The sequence below is a fragment of the Anopheles marshallii genome, chromosome 3 (genome assembly GCF_943734725.1).
Source record: "Anopheles marshallii chromosome 3, idAnoMarsDA_429_01, whole genome shotgun sequence".
NCBI lineage: Eukaryota > Metazoa > Arthropoda > Insecta > Diptera > Culicidae > Anopheles > Anopheles marshallii.
Genome location: NC_071327.1, coordinates 55,512,900 through 55,532,664, shown reverse-complemented (window position 1 = coordinate 55,532,664; position 19,765 = coordinate 55,512,900). Strand labels below are relative to the sequence as shown.

The following is a 19,765-nucleotide window of genomic DNA, read 5'->3' as shown; positions in this document are numbered from 1 at the left end:
GAAACTAAAACATAATCGTATTACAAAACATTTAGCTTCCGAATATTCTTTCCTACACTATGGTGCTGCTAATTGCACCTAAAACTATAACGTAAAACAACCGACTTTAATTCTGAAGCAGTACTTTTCGCTTCTTGCTCTGCCCTCATGAATGCTGACGGAACGATGGACAGAGTTGCAGTTTTGTATTTCAACAAGCGACACTTTATAGTACATACACATTAACTAAACATACTTTAAACAATCAGCAACAGAAGCGCACAATTGACCCTTAAACTTTACCGTCCAATCAAAATATAACCAGCGGTTGGTCCTTTGCGGCGCTTGTTAGCTTTGTAAAATAGTGTTGATTGTGATCCGTGCGCACGTGCTTTAGACGCAATCGCGGTACTGTTTGATGCACGCTTCAGTACCCATATTTATCCTGAATGGAGTTCATCACATCGCTCGCCAGCGAACTGAGACGACCGGCCACCTTTGTGACGCCCTGCCGCACACTTTCCCTCACGTCCTCCAAGTCTGGACCGTTGTATTGCAGTGCTGGGCCACGAGAACCGCCTAAAACGTGAATTTAACTGTACTAAATCAGTAACATGCTCTATCTTTACAACGGAGAATATGAAGGGCACGTACCGGATCTTCCACCGCCACCACCCGAACCCATCGATGACGAACCGTGGCCGAAATAGTCGGCGGAAGAGATGCTGGTGGAACCCTGGAACTTCGATAGGTTTGCGGATCGATCATAACCCGACTGTTCGTCTCCAAAGAACTGATCGGACGAGATGCCTTTGGCAGAGCCGAACTTTTTCTGCGCCACATCGCTATTGTCGACGGGTTGCGACTGATTGCTACCATTTCTTCGATTGCTGCTGCCGTTACTGCTGCTGCTGCTACTTCCACCAGCGCGGCTGTATGTTGGTTGATCTGAAGTGCATGGATTATTTTTAGTTTATTGACAAATAAGTTAAAGATGTACACGCTTACCACTTATACTGGTTGCTCCCCCCTTTAAGCTTCCTCCTCCTGCTGGCGAGAACATCGTTTTCACCGTCGGACGCTTGCTGTCGATCGGCTCGAGCGTATCAAAGCCCATCTGTGTCGCTTCACTCATATCGGCACCCTTACCGCTACCCGAAAACCCGTAGATTATGGAATAATCATCGAAAAAATCGTTGCCTCCGTTGCCGCTGTTGCTGCCGCCTCCAACACCGCTAGAAGAATCGTCCCGATCGTACGATTTCGTAACCGATGCACCACTTCGTGTGGTTTCCTCTTGTGTTAGCGTTTTCATATCGGTCAGTGCGGAGTGTGAAACACCGGCTGCTCGGCCAAATCCCATCCCTAGTCGCTCGATTTGTTTCGCCTTGTTGGGATCGATCGCTTTCAGCTTTTCCTCCTCCTTGTGCTGCTTGATCGAAAGGTCTTGGTAGGCGAGCCGAACACTGGCCAGTGTTTCTGCCTTTTCTTCCTCGGTGATCACCTTCTCCGGGGCGGTTGCAAGCTTCAGCTTGTCAGCCATATTGGCTCGTTCCTCTATTTCGGCAAAGTTGGTTTTGACGCGTGTTGCACCAAGGCCACCCTTTTTTGCACCAAGTCCACCTTTCTTCGGTTGAATCTTTCGCACACCGATCGTTGATTTGACCGGTTCGGCCGGAACCTCTGACATGAGGAAATCTACCCGTGGTCCAGCAGAAGGATCGACCGTTGCGCTAAGGGAAGCCAATTTGGGAATCTGCAGGAAAAAGAGAAGATAGAATTGATCAACTTTGAGAATGTTTGGATTAACAAGCAACAATACCATCCACAATTAAGCAGCAACAAAAACAAATTCGCAAAGCAAATGCACCAAAATGATACCTATCTTGTTGCTGTTGCTTCCAGTTAAACGAGTAGTAAAGCAAGTTTATACTTACGTTCTCCTGCTCCGTCTCGATTTTCGGCCTGACGCTGGGATTGTTGTTACGCTCATCCTTACCCGTCTGTGGCACAATGGTGTCACCGTCGAAGTTGTCACAGTCTGCAAAAAAGTCTACCTCCTTCTTATCGCCGGCAGTGTTCAGGTCGTGTACTTGGTCAATGTGCAGCTGTGCGCAACGGTAACAATCGATACGCGGGATGGGAATAGCGAAAATGGAAATTGCCAATTTTAGCAGTTGGTTTATGATGAAAGAGACACAAATCGTGACCCAAGTTTAGTTTGTTTCACAATGAGCCACAATGAGGTTCCCTTTTCGTGTGGTCTAAATTAGGTGCGTTTCAATTAAAACATTTTCTGAGATGCGTGGCCGCAATAAGTTGCGGTGACGTGGAAAGACTTTATGCAATCAGTGTAAATTTAGAAGATGTTTCAAAACATAAAATTTAGATTGTTTGTTTCAATACAATCAGAATGCCAAAAAGCAATACACTTGTTATTTAAAACACACGTGGCAACAGGTACACACACTGTGGTATATCTTGCTCACCGTTGTTCCGTACAGCTGTAGCGACTGTTGAGCTTTGTTTAGCAACTTATCCTTGTACAGTTGGGCAGCCCGTGAGGTGTATTTTTGTTGCGCATCGGTGGTGTTGCAATTATGCTGACGAAAGAATTGTGCCTGCAAATATGGGAAAGGATACCGTTAATTAAATTACCCATCGCTTTGGGAAAGTTACCATGAAAACATTAGCCCTTAGATACTTACCGCATTTGCGTTACCTCCAACCTGCATCTGGCGGATTTGCAACCAGGTCCAGTTCGTGTCCAGATTGGTGGACCGTACAAACGTCAGGTGCACGCCCAGATTCCGGTGCACCGCGGAACAATCGATGCAAATGAACACACCGTACGTTACCGAGGACCAGGTAGGATTTTTCGCTCCACAGTCGAAACAGCTCTACAAGCAAGAAGAAAATCAGTTACCAGTGCTGAAGGACACATTCAACCCCACACGTCATGTGTTTGTGAAGGGTGGTGACACTGTCCCCATCCCACCGTCGTTCTTACCTTGTTCGTTGCCTGTGATCGCAATCGATGGAAAATGGCATCAATGTCCTCCTTCAAGGGCGAACTTCCACCAGCCATTTTCGAGCGCTTGCTGTTGCAGTAGGGCAAATCTTGAGCCAACTAATCGCCAATTAATTCAAACACGTATACTACTTGCAGATCGGAGAGGGGACAAGCAGCGCGCTACCGAATGGGGAATTCCAGTGCAAACACCTACTATCGATACGCGTGGAAAACAAGATCGTGAGGTACGAATTTTACAACAATACTGTTGGGAAAACAAGGGCCACAGAGCACAATACACCTCCCAATCAATTTCCGAAGGTAAAATCGGAAATTAATGGGTTTTTACTGGAATCTTTTTGGGGAGCGACACAACCAACACTTTACTTTTTCCCTTTCTTTCGTTTTTTCACAGTTTTGACGTGACACGCTCTGACGTTGCAATGTTGGTGACAGCTGGAGTTTACTGTACCAAGATGACTAGCGTGAGATATACGCACTGAAGCAAGAAATAAAAACCAGAATTGTGATGATTAAGAACACTAATGATGAATATCAAACCAGCACTAGTGATTGTATATTCTTCAGCTATTGTGATATGATCTGTATTTTCACTAAATAAAGAGGAAATAGTCTCGCCCTATCTTCTTGTAGCCATCTTGGCACAATGCCACGAAGAAACCAGATGACAGCCTCCAAACATGACGTCTGAAAACAATCACAATTGACTTTCCTGTTTGGGCTGCCCTGATAGTACGTACGTGGTCTTTTGTACATTTTGTCGAAATATTTCGTCAGCAAATAGCCTTTTCAGCATAATTCTATTTAGTTTGTCTGGCATAAAACAAACAGTGGTAGAACTCTCCGATCCATTGTTGAGAATACTTCCAACGCACTCCAAGGTTTTCTGCCCCAGTGGCCTTGACGGTTGCTGTGGACTGTACAGTTTAATTGGAATCCTACAAAGTGTAGTGATACCGCACTCCGACACAGTCTCTTATCGGATCCTTATCTTATAGAGTTTGCAATCTTCTATCGATTTCAGCAGCAGTGCCATTAAAATCACAGTGTTGTTTCGTTTACGACACAACAGGCCGGAAGTGAAACAAGCTTCCAAACACAATGAACCGAAATGGCAGCATAGTGGTGCTGCTGTTGGTTGCCGGTCTGGTGCCATCCCTTTTGGGGCTTCCGGTTGTGACGCAAAAACCGAAAGCACCAGAGAAGGAAGAAAAGCACGATGACAGCAACGTGGAACGTATGGAGGTATGCTTTCTGCTTGAACGTGTGTGGGATTCGCTATGCATGACGTGGTTTTATATTTGTTTTTCTTTGCAGAACATTATTGAGTACAATAAGTACCTTCAGGAGGTTGTTAGTGTGCTCGAAAGTGATCCTGTTTTTGCGGAAAAGTTGCAAAAGGCAGCGGAATCCGATATCAGGGTAAGTGTATTTGAGGCAGACATATGCTGGGATTGCATTGCTTTATTTCCAATTCATTCTGTTGTCCCTCATAGTCCGGCGTGATAGCTCAAGAGCTCGAGTACGTCGGCCATCATGTACGATCGCGATTGGACGAGCTGAAGCGAGTGGAGCTGCAGCGATTGAAGGAATTGGCGACGAAACAGTTTGAGCTGACGAACGAAATCGATCGAGATCATCTGAAAATTAGCGAGCATTTGGATCACTCGAATCCACACACGTTCGAAATTGACGATTTAAAGAAGCTAATTCTGAAGACTTCCCAGGACCTGATGGAGAACGATCGCCGTCGGCGGGAGGAATTCAAACAATACGAACTGCAGAAGGAGTTTGAAAAGCAGGAAAAACTTCGCAATCTCGACGAGGAGCACCGGAAAGCGTACGAGGAGGACCTCAAGCGCCAGCAGGCCAAACATGATAATCATGAAAAAATTCACCACCCGGGCAACAAGGCGCAACTGGAGGAGGTGTGGGAAAAGCAGGATCACATGGACGGGCAGGATTTCGATCCGAAAACGTTCTTCATGCTGCACGATTTGGACGGTAACAATATGTGGGATGAGAACGAGGTAAAGGTGCTGTTCATTAACGAGCTGAACAAGATGTATCAAGCCGGTGCGCCGGAGGACGACATGAAGGAGAGGGCGGAGGAAATGGAGCGTATGCGGGAACACGTGTTTAAGGAGGCGGATACGAACAAGGATGGGCTGATCAGCTTCGAGGAGTTCCTCGAACAGACGAAACGAGACGAGTTCCAGAAAGATCCGGGATGGGACACGGTCGACCATGAACCACAGTTTACGCACGAGGAGTACGTGGAGTTTGAGCGACGTCGCCAGGAAGAGATTCAGCGACTGATTGCGGAGGGCAAGCTGCCGCCACATCCTAATATGCCCCAAGGATATCATCCGGGAGCTGATGTAAGGCTACGAATGAAAGATATTATGCGTGGAATAGAGAATTAACTTATTTTTTTATTTCCAGGGTCAATACCAAGTGCATCCTAATGCCATTCCTCAGCAACAGGTTCCACACTACCAGCAGCAACAGCAGATGCAACAGCAACAGTATCATCAGCAACAGCAGCAACAGCCACAATACCAGCAACAACAACATCATCAGCAGGGACCTCCGCCACCAGCATATAACACTCACGGCCAGCCGATAAATGTCTATCCCAACCAGGTCTATGATAATGTGCAGCCACACCAGATTCAGCCAAATCCTTCTTACACTGGCCAACAGTCGACCGTATACACGGGTCAGCAAGGCGCGCCTCATTACCAAGGTCAACCTGCCCCAGCGCAGCATCATGTACAGCAACAGCAGCAACAACAACATCAACAACAAGCTCAATACGCACAGCAGCAACAGCAGCAAATTCAGTCGAACCAGATACCGCAAAATTCTCAATATCATCAACAGCAGGCTAGTAACAATGTACAGCCACCACACCAGCAGGCACCTGTCCAACAGCAACATGTACCACAGCCAGCTGTACAGCAACAGCAACATGTACCACAGCCAGCTGTACAGCAACAGCAGCCAGCACAGCAGCAACCCGTCGGAAATGTTGCACCGCCAGTGCAACAACCACAGCAGCAACAGCAACCACCAGCAGCAGCTGCAGCAGCTCCGTCACAACCATCAGTAGCACAGGTGAAACATTAGAACTCGCAGTTCGCCGGGATATCGAAGACGCCAAATCAAGCCAAACGAAACGGGAGCGCAAATTGTTCAGCGATGAAGCAGCTTCTACACAAACACAGAAATACACATTTTGCGAAGCAAATGGCATACATATAGATAGGCACAAGGGGTTTATAAGCGAAACGATAAGGTATTACAACAGCAAAACTAATAACAAGCGCTGATTCCATAAACGAAATATCCTTTCCTCTCTCTGACCGGTAAACAGGTGTTCGCATTGACGTGAAACTAACATTACCACTACATTTATCAGCAGACTAATCAGCAATTATCTTGAATAATACTTTGTGATGAAATTACTGTAGAATGTAGAAAAACTTGTACCGTTTAATGTTCTTTTTTACTCTTTTTTCTCGTATGAAATAGTCTAGCGAAAACGAAAATAAAATCAATTGCCAATAACACTGTATTCTACAAGGTAGTATCAGGCCTTTAAATTTAATGCGTGGCGTTTCCTACGAAATGTGTAACGAAACTTTTCCGAACTTTTGCTGTTAATAGGCTGTGTACAATAAAAAGTTATTTTATGGTGGCGCAGAGTGGCGCTGCATTTATTCTGTTGAAATGACAGCTGTTTGCAAAACTTAAGAAAAGTTGGTGGAATCTGTTGTGTTTTTAATGCTACAGCTGTACACTAATCTTCCATGCAGCGAAGTGATTTTATATTAATTATTTTATGTTTCTCTAATAAAAAAAAATGTACAAACACAACTGTATTACGTTGTACCACGAGGGTTCAGCTTTAATGTATAAATATGTGTATATCATTTCATTTTACATAGTTGACAGGGAGTTACAATTAGAGTTTACAGTTCGGGCTTAGAAATATAACAATTCCTTTCCTTTCGGTTTTATCTTTTATTGTGTGAGCTTCGTAGTAGCGCCTTGCTAAGCGAAGCTTTTAGTACGATTGCAGTAAACCATTTGCCAGAAAATCATAGAACATCACCATAACAATTCAGGGCCCGGCATTACTACATCAGAGCGCATTGCTCACTAATGTAATCATTTGCTTGTACATTTGTTATAAATGACGTTCTACGGCAATCGGATAAACTACTTGCTCAGCTTTTAACGCCAGATTTGGGGATCGATCTTACCATAAGATGTCCTATATCTGTACTAATTCGTTACCTGCTTCATTAACGGATTTTTTTCTCAGATGGATTAACATTACAAAAGCTGTGTAACGTTTCCACTGACCGTTTGCGGGATGTACTAGTTTACGATTAGGGTTTGCTTATTGCTATGTAATAGTAAGCTCATAATTAAATTAATGAAAATAACATATTTGTCTGAACCTGGGAACAATTATACATTTAAAGGCTTTCATTCATTATTTTGGGTGTTAAGCGACCTCGACCAGTATTCTCTCCATACTCTATAGCCTGATTCAACAATCGTATTTGAATTATTTTAAACTTCAATTTAAAATGGTCTGCCAGTGGATTGAACAACAATTTAGCGCATAGATTAAGGAAACATTATGATAATTGCAATAGAAGAAGATTTAAGTGTAAAGGTAGTTTGCAGTTGGTTGTAGCTTTTAATCGACCGAAACATGTTGCGAATTAGATGTATATCAGGACGATGTCGGCAAAGGGAACTTAGTAATATCAGAGTGACTTTCGGTTTAAGATCGTTAAATTAACGTAAGTTTGGAGGACGTTTGTTGGACACTTAGAAAGGACTATTGGTGTGTTTTAGATTGACTTTCGCAAATAATATAGTTTCATTTTTTCTGAGTAATTTTGATTTGAGCATGCGCTGGTTCACGCAGAAGCGCCCAACAGTAAACTAGACGTTAAGGGAACACGTTGCGATTTGAAAGACAGTGAAACAGTTGCTAACTATTTTGCTATTATAAAATAACCGAAAGTAAACTTCCTCTAACACAGTTCGTCTTTTTCGTATAATTGTTTAATGAACAGGAAAGCAATTCAAAGATGATGTACCAAGTTTATGCAAGGTATATACACGTTTTAATCATAGATAGGTTTAGAAAGTGTGACTTGTGCTACAAATTTAAAGGGCGTTCGCCTGGGAACCGTTTTGAGTGTTTAGATTATACATATGGCGACAAATTCCGCGGTCACGGAGTTGCACAGCAGATAAAACAGAAATACTAAAACAAACGTTAACCGGTAATTGATTATCGGATGGTCCGGGTTAAGAGTAATAATACGTATAAAATGAACGGATGGAAATACTTTTTAGCAGAACACAGTGGTTACACTCTAACGGTAGATAAATACACAGAAAGTGACAGAAAACTCCGACCCGAAACGGGCGACAATATTAAGTGTATGGTTGCCTTCTTTTGCTTATACATGGGTTCCCCTATGGCGTTTTACATGCAGATGCTCTAATGACCGGCCTCATGCCTTGATAGTGGTCGGATCTATCGTCGTATGTAGCTCGTTGGACGTGGTAGACCGCTGCGTACGGTCGGTGGTCGGATGGCGGACGGTGGCCTCAGCCCGGAAGGTTTCACTCCACTGGTCGGTTGCTTCAAACCTGTCGTTGACGCCGCCGTCGAACAAGGGACCGTCTTCGGTAGCGGTGGTTCGATTGATGCGTACGCGCTCAGCACTCCTGGGCCCATTCCTGCACCGGTGCCATTAAGTTTCGTTAGCAAACCATTACCCACGCCACTATTAGCGCCGCTAACGTCCTCGATACTATTGGTTCTGGTGGCGGTCGTGAACTGTTGCGGTTGTACATTGTTCGCTATGCTTTGACTATCTACACGATACAGGCTGCCTCGGGAGCTAGCCGATGAGGATGACAGGCTCTACAACGGGAGGATCACGCACATGGACGACACGCAAACGAATTGATGTGTAGGGAGATACAAAATAAAATAAATAAATCAAAACAAAACAACACCGATCAACAGGGACAAAAAACACGATAATGTAGGATGTGAGTACATAATTTAAAATACTATCGTAAAAACATACATTGAATTTACGTCTAAAGGAGCTATTCATAATTATTGTACTATTGGTTCGGTCAATTGAATTGATGTATCATTCGAAAAGTGAACTATTGAACAAATGTCATTTACACACATTCAATGCATATTAAATGTATGATTGTGATGGGAATCATTCTATTCTTTAATAACAGTAATTGTTACGAGCTTTTTTACACGTCAGAATTATGTGTTAATAAACTACATATAAAACCTCCAGATTTACTTCTTTTTTAATGTATTCAAACCTACAGACACACGATGATGTTTCCAAAAATACGCTTTACTATTTTGGTGTAGGATACCCGAATCTTTTTCTTCTTGGATTGATCCGGATGGGATTTTGAACGGATCCTGTCGTGTGAAGATCGGCGCCGCAACCAATACACCACACCTCTACAGAATCTACATTCTTTGACTTAAGTATAATACGTATATTGCGTATGGCGTATCTCTACGTTTCGGTGAAATTTTGATCAGGAAACTTAAAATTATTTGAAAAAATCAAAACTCCTAAATCTGTATATATATAAGCGACAATTGATGTAATAATCGTAAAATAATTCTGACATGTATATAGCTCTATGTACTACTAAGTGAGTATTGCTTTGTTGTGATCGTCTTGTTCTACTTACATTGACCGACTCGTTATCTGAGTCTGGGTGCTTACGGTGCGTATTGTAGCTAAAGTATCCGGACGACGGGCGTATCAGACCAAGCCGGGACGTTTTTGCCATTCCGCTGGCTGTGCGCATCTGTACACCGCCGGAGAGCTAATGGAACAAAGGATGATAGAGCATGGAAGTGAAATTAAAATACACGAATGTCCTAATCAAACATGATTTAGTTTTGTTCTTCAATATTAACACAGGAAAAGTGTACTGAATTAAAGTTCAGCAGGGGTTGAAGCGTTGCATTGAGGGATAATATGTATAAGGACGTTTGATCAAACACCGTAACAAAACAAGCGTTCATAAAGTAGCTCGTAGAGACAACCTGAGCCTAATTCGAATGTTGAATTATTTTGATTTACGTATGTTGTCAATATTTACAAATTAACCCTTCCAAATACCACCATATCCGATTAAAGAATAACATTAAATGACGCGAAAATAACAAAAGCAAATACACTAAACAAATGACAATCTATAGTAAATGTAACCAAACAAAAAAAAAACACATACATTTAAGTACTCTGACATGAATCTGTAGTTTTGTTAGCCGTAACCATGTACCTTAGTTCCCCATACCATAAACGAAACTTAATTTAAAAAAAAAAACACATTATAATTACAAACAAACACGTACAGTGGTAGTAGTATTCAGAGCGTTTTTGTTAGCCATTGCAGCAGCGGTAGAGCTGTTGTTCAGGCTGGTTCGAGCTGCATTTGGCTGAGCAGCGGGAGACCGCACCAGGGGTAAGCTGGCACGGCTCACCATCCCTGCTCCCGCTCCGGCACCCTGTTGATATCCGTTGGACGCATTCCGCAAGTTGGAAGCTGCTTGCTGCTGCAGCGAGGATCGCTTGGATGTGTTACTTTTCAGCTACAAAACAACAGTGACGACCGGAACATTAGCGTTAGTGCACACGGAAGAAACAAACACAACAAACACACAGTAAAACACTCGCACGCCACCTACAATTTAGCATTTCAGTCGGATGTTTTCTTCGGATGGCGAACATCCGAATGCATGAGGAGAGTATGTGTGTGCAGGATGGATTGGGCAAGACCAATAAAGTCTGCTTATAACTTAAACCCTATTAGACTGTTCTCACACCGATAGTGCACGTGCAATATGAACAATGGAGTGATCGTAGGTGTATGATACGCCGAATGTGAGATTGAATTTCTAGCCTAGAAAAAAAGTCTCCAGTTTCATTGCTCTCAAGTGAATGAGCATGAAACGAATGATTGAACTTCTATGGTCTATCTTCGTCTATCTCTCTATCTCTATCTCGTCTATTGAACCAAACAAATTTTAGCTAAAAGACACAATAACTATTCGTGGCCAGCATTGAATGGTTTGATAAGAAATGTTTGTGACGGGCAAAATAGAACACTATCAAAAAATTGAACAAAAAAGGATGCAACTAAGCCTAAACTAAACCAAAGGGTTTAAACGAAATGGAACAGCGAATGATTAGAAAAAGAAAATCATTCAACGATAAAAAAACAATAACGAAAAGATGACTGTATGAACCCAGATGTGTGGTAGATGAATAGTTGCGAAGAACATGGAGAAAACAAGCCAATGGAAAATACCTCTGTGTTGCTGGAATTGTGCTTCAGTTTCAGCTGAAGTGCAGACGACCCATGTAGCCTTGAGAGATTGCCGCTGGACCCACCATAACCGCTGCTGTTATTAGCCTGGGCAAACGTGAGACTATGGTAGGACTTTGACTTCGTGCCCATTGGAGACTTTAGGGCAGGTGGTGCACCCGGTTGATGCGGCACCACATCTGTTTGAAGCTGCTGTTGCTGCAATTGCAGTTGCTTATTTGCTAGGCCAAACTGCGAGTACCTTCCTGTGCCTAGTAGACCGCCACTACCACCACCCAGCTTGGATGTTGTCGCTAATCGGGATGTTGGTTGTTGCTGCAACTTTTGTTGGTGCTGCTGTAGTTGTTGCTGTTGAAGATACAGGTCTTGTTCCCGCTGTTCTAAGCAATCAGTCGAGTTAGATTTATTGCCCAGCGGGAGCGTAAGATCTTTACGCTGGATTCCACCTGTCGCTTGCATCGGGGCATTGCCGTAGTAGCGAGGCTTCGAAAGGGTACTTCGCAACCGACTTTCGCCAGGCCGTGCGAGTCCAGACAGTTGCTGGGTAGGGATTGCTTGTGGTTTCTTAAACACGGCCTCATCATCGTCGCCGGTGTGTTCAGTCTTCATCGATGGCAGATTATTGTTACCCAACATTCTGCCGCCATTAGCGAACGAGTGGGCCGATGCCGTTTTCAGTGAGTTATGATCTAACTTGCTAAAGGCACTACTACCAGTACCGCTATTGCTGATACTATCTTCCTCAGATCCATTCAACATGGGTTGTACAGCGCCCAGCTCCTGATCTACATCAGGTATGGCGGCTCCCAGCGAATCATCCCGTCTTCTTCCTAAACGTATCGTTTTGAAGCGATCCCGATTTTTACGATCGTACGTTTCTACCTCGTTGGGTGTAGAAGCGGGATCGTTCGTTTCAGCGGATCCTTCACTGCCCCCATTTGGCATGACTACCGTCGTGTTGATCGATGACGGTGGCGGTTGCTGTTGTGGCGGCGATAATGTCAGGTGCACATCCTCGTTGTATCTACTTCTACGGTTTAACAGTCTTTCGCTTCCACTCGACGAGCACATGCTACCGCTTTTCGACAGCATCGAGTCCGCAAGCTTATTGTCGCATTGTGCCTCCACCAGCGTTGCCGGTTGCTGCTGCTGGTGCAATTTCCGCTTCATTTCATCCTGTTGTTGCTTTTCAAGATTGATGCGCGAGTGCCGCTTTTTAATGTTGTCCAGCGACTGTCTTAGCTTATCGCCCGCTTCATCCGACCGTCGCACATCTGCCGTTAGCGAGTTGAGCATCTCATCGAAATCGATTCCGCTGTGTTCGCTTTCCAGTATTGATTTCTCAAACTCCTCAAAGTGCTGCAGCGAGATGCGCTTCTCCGCGTCGAGGAAATTCGATATGTCCGTGCCATGGCTAGTTCCAGTCGACGGTAGGCGTCGGATCTGAACATCGAAGTCATCCGTTTCTAGATCGAGCATTTCACCAGCAGCACCATCCCCATGCATTAGGGTCGGTTTCGAAACCTCGTAAGAGGCATTACGTAGATCTTGCTCGAGATTTCGACTTCGCCGTACAATAGTGCGCCCAAAGCCACTGGTTGGTGTCCTTTGGGTGTTTTCGGGACCAATTGGAGATATTTCCTCTATTTCCGGGGCTGCTTTTACCCGTGTCGACGGTCCATGGAATGGCGTAGACTGCACCAGCATCGAACTGCTGTGCTGTTGCAGCTCACTGAACGTTCCATTTGGTGTGCAATGTTCGCGCGGTCTCGCTTCTGATTCCGGTTGTGTATTAACATTACTCTCCTCATGCCCTATCACTGTTGGTCGGAGCGGGCTATCAAGTGGCAGATGGCGTATATCGTCCTCTCCACCCGTAAACGTTCCATTGCGTGGACGACGTTTAAAGGTGCGATCGAATGGAACAGCAGGTGGAGGTGTGATTGCTAACTCCGATTCCACCGTGCCATGCGTCAGGTTTAATAATCGCACATCGTCGTTGGTGACCGTGCAATTTTTTATGAACGTTCCGTGACCGTTTGCAACGCCTCCGAGCTGTTCCTCACCAACGATACCGAAGGTACTGTTCATGACCGCATGCTTATCATTGACAGCCATCGGTACTTGTCCATCGAATGTTTGCTCAACGATCGGTGGTACGACGGTTGATTCCCGTCCGACCTCTCCATCCGTATCAACCCGTGGTAGCCCTTCGAATGTTTGATTTAACGATGAGCGAGGCTTTCTGTACGTATTAAAGTTGCGGGCTCGTCGCATATCATATGTGCCACCAGAATTCGTCATATGTGCCAACAGCTTAGAAGTAAGAATGCTTTCGGCTTCTGTTTCTGATATCTCCGTCGGTACGTCGAACGTATCGTTCGCAACGATCGCGGTAGTGACCGTCGTATCGATCAGTCCTGTGCGAGGTTCACGTTCTGTTTCTGCTCCTACGGTAATAGGTGGCGAACTTTCTTCCTCGACTGAAGATTTGCCTGGCGAACCCATCAGCACAGCTGTTCGGCCACTACTTTCGTACGAGTTTTGCATCGTACTCACACCGGACACACTTTCGATCGCGTTCAAGTCCGTTCGTGAGATGTTGCAATCTTTCGTGAGTGTGCTTTCCTCATCCAGACACAGACTCTCCAATCGCTGCCTGTCCTCGATCACACTGTACAGATTGTATCCGTTATAGCTGGCGTTCCCCACACTTGGTATGCTCGCTCCCACATTTTCGTCACTTGCATTCAGCAAACATCCAACGCTGCTGAAGTCTCCGCTAGTGATTAGGCTGCTCGCGATCCTCTCATTCGTAGAGAACTCCATCGAGTTCATGATCGAGCAAGGTGGAGAGACATCGTTTAGCCAGCTACGTTGCATAAGGAGCCGGTTACCGGTAGCGGATGTAGCTAAGGCAGACGTAGCCAAGGAAGAAGGTGTGACGGGTCCTCCGATTTGTACATTAAGCAGTGGCGATCCTCCACTGGCAAGCTGGCAAAGAAAGAAACAAATAATGGATGTTAAAATCAGCCATATCAGAAAAGTTTTCATCAGCCTTACCTCATTGTGGGAAGTTGACAACGGGTTATTTTCTGCGCACAAAGTGCTAGCGCTGTTCGGTGCGCTATACTCTATCCTTTTCTTAGGTCTCGTGAACGTTCCCGTGTCGACGAATCTTTGACCTGTAACGAAAATGGAACGAACGATGCAAAAGTGTCAATTATATTATACCGTTCAACCACAACGAGACGAATGTATGGAAATGTTAAAATGGTAATTATGACATGAGAAAACCAGACTGTACGCGTATATTTTTACGTTAGTGTTGTATGATCAGTATGCAATTTAATTTCATCCAATTTGTGACATTGAACCAATTGCGGTGAATACTTTGACGATTTATTAACGTATGAGGATTGTTTATTTCCAATTAGGGACGAGTTTAAACACACACATGAAAACAAGGGTGGAACTCAACGAATACTTACTGCTACTGTTTGGATTCAGCAGCCGCTTGCCATGTTCTATACTATCGATATCATCGAGCATATGCTCTTTTTTGATACATTCTGTAACGCACTCGGAGACCTGCTGTTCAGTTGGTAGTGATTCTAGATATTTAATAAACACAGAGCAGAATATAGCGAGATACTGAATTATACGATGCGCTTAAAACGGACAACAAGTGAATCTATTAATGCACAGTGCCTTCAATAGAGCTTGAAGTGATACTAAAACGAGAACTTTTTCCTACTTCCGCAACGTTCCATAAACGAAAAAACATTGTCAGCACCTTGGCCATTCGGAAGGTACATATTTGCTCTCCATGAAGTATATCTATGGTAGCGACCAATACATTCCAACCGTGGTCATTCGATGGCATTTAAAAACGGAAACAGCTGTCCCCATTCGAGCTCTATCGGTTCGCCAGACCTGGACTGGACGGCAGTTATTCGCAACACGCCAGCCTCCTCTCGATGCGGTAAATATTGCCAAAAGCGCGTCGCCGTGCATTGGCAATAAAGGCGGCGGATTAATTGCATTTGCCGGGTACGTTGGGCCGGCGACAATTCCAACACCATGGGAGATATCGGAACCGTTACAAGCAAGCGTGGGGGTTTCAGTTTCCATTTTCAACTCGTTTAGGTCCAGGGACAAAGAATTAAACACCCAGTACCCATAAGCGTAAAGCAGCACAAAAACAGCAATAAAGAAACAAGCGCTTGTAACTGAGCGTAAAGAGTGGAGGAAGCGACCTCACCATATACGGCGCACCGTCACTTGGTGGCGTCGATCGGGCGGTTTATATAGCAGCGGTTTCTTTTTTTTGTTTTGTCACTTATTACCATAGTATCTATCATGAATTCCCTACCTTCGAACGCCACCCACCCAGGAAAGTTTTAGTACAATGATTGATTTTCTCGGCGGAATTTTACGAGCAGAGAGTTGAATTTGCATCAACACATTCTATCAACCATTTGGAACTACTAAACGAAAAGCACACCTATCACTCGAAAGAAATTCCAGCAAGTGGGTGTCCTTGAATGTCTACAGTGGGCCGCCGTGTACAACGTCGAAAAGACACAACTCGAAGGAGTTATTTCAGCTAGTGTGGTAATACGGGGCTGTTGCCTACTGGATACGTGAAATAGTCCATGTCGAGCCCACCAAAGGTTGATGCGAACATTTGCCAAAGTTTCAACCTTGACACATTGTTTGCGATTGCTACATTCTCCTGACGGTAGTCAGTCAAAAGTGTCAGCTACATCTACAATCATTATTATTTCCATTAAACTTCATCAACAAAATATTGGGGGATTAGAATTTGAAACAAATTATAAAAAAAAAACATAAATACTAATATTCGTTAATCTAGTCTCTGTTAATCATGGAAAATAATCATTATTGTTTTCATAATTGTCAATTTCTAATTACGATTCTTACCATTTCGTTTACAATGATGAAGTCAATCAAATTATGAAATGTCACAATTGAAATGCAGTATTCAAATGTTTATAGATTTTACATGATGAATTATGTTGTACTTAGAAAAATGTAAAACTAAATAAAAATTTCTTATAAAAACAAGAATATTTGAACGATTTTCTCTGGTTTGCTTGAAGAAATCGAGAGATAAGATTTTTAATTTAAATATCTATTCACTTTGTGTTTAAGTTGAATTTAACATTATTTTTTTATTTTAATAACTGCATGAAAACTCTGAACTGGCTTTCAATAGACTTGAACCTAGTTGGATTTCGCATCCTAATATTTATCTAACACAAATGATCTTTTTGCAATTGAGATTCAAACTTTCTTTGCTAGGAATAAAATGCAACGTATTTGAAATTAACCTTCGTTTGACGAAAATAGAAAGTTAATATTTGACAGACTATACATGATTTACATGATCGTCACTCAGCGGTTATGGTCACTGGGCATGTCATGAATATGGCACCCAACCGCCGCCAGGCGCAAAGGGTAAACATTGATTTTTACTTAAAATTTACTTTAAAAGCTAAGCTTTTTGGAATTATAGCTGTGTTAAACCATCGGTTAAACTTACCCAATTTTCCAGGAATGCTGCTGGGGCTGCTGTGCTCGTTGCCAAAGCTCTGATTCAGAAGGATGTGACCGCCGCCGTTGTTGCCCAGGTTGCACCAGCCGCTGGTTGCCGCTTTGCCGTTGCCGCGACCGCCGCGTGTTTCCCATTGTTTCAGAATTGCAAACACCTCATCTTCATCAATCCATTCCGACTCGAGACAGCTGTGGTTTGGCAGTTAATTGGCCAATGCAAGAAGCGAGAAGAAAAGAAACGAACGGCAGATAAGTCGGAGGCACACAAAATATGCGTCATGTTGCGAAAACAAACGGCCCCCCTATCCCCTCCCAATCGTGGGTACAAATCAAACGAAGTGTGAAGCTCTTGCTTGGGCGTTGTGGGGGGCTATGGGCGGTTGTTATGTTGCAAAACCGGGGACGCTTTAACCTCGATTCATAGCAATGAGCGCATGTGCGTTTGTCTATCTTACCGTACCCTTTAAGCAGCGTGCATCTGGATGGATGCTTTGCGGGAAAACAATGATGCATTGGGGCTACCAACGCTTTACGGCATCCACACACAATCCTGGGCAATTCAGAAATGGTGATAACCGGCTCACTTCCACATGATAGCGTAATTAGATCGAAATAAAATTACGCATCAAAACAAGGGATCGTTTAGTTTGCTTCTTGTGCCTGCAATCCCTCGCACCATCGGAAAGCTCTTTACCGACCGTTTCGATCGGTTGGAAAAAGTAGATAACAAATGGTGGAATAAAACATAATTGGAAATGATCAATTCACCCATTTCACCCACGGCACACACGTGTGCACAGCTTCGGTATGGGTGCGTACGCATTAAATTGAGATTTTTAAGCTTGGGATAATAGTTCGTGGAAGATATCGTTTATTCAACATTAACGAGCCTGGCAGCCAATAAAAACAACTTCTCAACATATTAAAGCTGATTTATTTATGGGCATTGAATAGGTGTTACAATTACGCTCGCAGATGAAAGATTTCGGCAAACAGTGTACTGGCAGATTTATCGATTTTCATGAAAAAAAGTGTCATAAAAATTAAATACAAGGAACGACTAACAGTTTAACACATATACCGTACGCCCATCGTTAGTCATGCACTGTGAGATGCATTTCAATCGTAAAATGTTATCGATTAAAATTTGTCGCGCCGTAATGAAGAACTCATTACGCTGGGGATTGTCTATTGTTGTGCTTAAAAGAGGGGGTTGAAAGGGGTTTATCTCTTCATTATGCGAACAAATCTTAACCTCGAAAAACGGCCAGCTTGTGAAGCGATAGTGTGTCATGCCGTTGAAGAATCGTTTCAAGCCTCAATTACCGGCGTTCAAGCCGAAAGCGACAGCTCTATACGAAACAATGTTGGGAAGGTTCACTACCCAATTGACACACCCGGAATGTGCTAGGAAAGACACACAGAATTGAACGACAATACAGAGGTAAAAAAACATCTCTCACAATTTTCCACCTCAAGTAAGGGATAGTATGGCGTAGGATAGATGAAAGATATCCGGTAAAGTGAGTATGGGAAGTGCCAAACAAAACCCAAAAGCTTTCAGACCGAAGTACAACGAGGAAATTAAATTTAGTTCCAAACGAATGGATATCTAGTTTTATGTTGAGAGTTTTTTTTTTCCGAAAACTCATGTTATACGTGGGCTAGTATGAAGTTAAGTTATAAACCACTAAAATAATGCTTCTCCTAACATTGGCCGGAATCAATACTCTAAGCCAGTTTTTTTTTAATGTACTTTGACGTTTCCAGGCTTTTCCGCTTATAGCTCGCCATACTAATATCAAACCAAGTTAAGCCTAGGAAATAAGGATTAGATTGGTTTCCTAATAAAAGCAGCTAACCCAAGCTCAATAAATGTAAAAAAAAGATAGGCAGCTGGTCTGAGACAGGTTAGGCCATGTTTCCCGTATGCAAAAAATTTAAATAATTTTTTTTAGCGAAAACAACTGAAAAAGAGTCATTTTAATGATTAGACTTATATATTGTTGCAAATGAATTGCATTTAAAATTAAATTTTTAAAATTTAATTTAAACTCACAGTATATGATTGGATAATGGTCCCACCAAACATAAAGTAATATTCATTCTTAGTAATTATTCAATATTACTATCGTAATGTATGCATTAAACGCCTTATTTATTGTTACGATATAATAGAAATTAAATGTTCCATTAACGAATTTGTTTTGCATCTATACATTCATATAATTGTCTCTTTATATTTATATTTTGTATCGATTTTACAACATGCATAATAAACTTACCTATCCGGTATGAGCTCATCTCCGCTGAAGCTGCCGGACACATCCATTTTTCCCGACAGTTTTCCAACGAAAAACGGGATCAGGGTTTTGCACAGATCACCCTGATCTTCCGCCGGTTGCACTTCCGGTAGAGCGGGGTGGTTTCACTTTTACTTCTCGAGGCATGCAGCGTCGTGCGAAACAGGAAACGGACACACACACTATCTCTATCTATCTCTCTTGCTCACAGATACACCAACAACGCAGAAATACAAGTGCGACGTTATGCAAATTGCAAAATGGTTGATGGTTTTCCTCTTACACTGCACGGGCACTCGGGATAGTAGAGCGAGAATTCGATTCGTGTATGATAGCACTGAAGTTCATTCGAATTCCAACAAATGTTTTACCTAATTTGGGCGGAGAAAAAATACGTTGTTAACGATTGCTACGATTACAATAAAAAAAAACACTTCAC

General features: G+C 43.2%; 3 protein-coding genes across 3 annotated transcripts; 1 reads left to right on the top strand and 2 right to left on the bottom strand.

The window, feature by feature from the left end:
• Positions 1-406: 406 nt before the first annotated feature.
• LOC128710818 (ADP-ribosylation factor GTPase-activating protein 2) lies at positions 407-3,067 on the bottom strand. Its single transcript, XM_053805671.1, has 7 exons — positions 2,990-3,067; positions 2,688-2,879; positions 2,469-2,600; positions 1,917-2,087; positions 988-1,735; positions 634-927; positions 407-558 (listed from the first exon to the last, which is right to left on the bottom strand). Exons 1-7 carry the CDS (start codon positions 3,065-3,067, stop codon positions 407-409), a joined length of 1,767 nt encoding a protein of 588 aa, XP_053661646.1.
• A 1,047-nt stretch (positions 3,068-4,114) lies between these two features.
• On the top strand, positions 4,115-6,145 carry LOC128711487 (nucleobindin-2). Its single transcript, XM_053806365.1, has 4 exons — positions 4,115-4,258; positions 4,331-4,435; positions 4,510-5,394; positions 5,459-6,145. Exons 1-4 carry the CDS (start codon positions 4,115-4,117, stop codon positions 6,143-6,145), a joined length of 1,821 nt encoding a protein of 606 aa, XP_053662340.1.
• Positions 6,146-8,585: 2,440 nt separating this feature from the next.
• On the bottom strand, positions 8,586-19,355 carry LOC128714143 (serine-rich adhesin for platelets). Its single transcript, XM_053809018.1, has 8 exons — positions 19,309-19,355; positions 17,013-17,212; positions 14,935-15,057; positions 14,507-14,628; positions 11,426-14,437; positions 10,470-10,706; positions 9,797-9,934; positions 8,586-8,978 (listed from the first exon to the last, which is right to left on the bottom strand). The coding sequence occupies exons 1-8, from the start codon at positions 19,353-19,355 to the stop codon at positions 8,586-8,588; spliced, it is 4,272 nt and encodes a 1,423-aa protein (XP_053664993.1).
• Between the last annotated feature and the right edge of the window lie 410 nt (positions 19,356-19,765).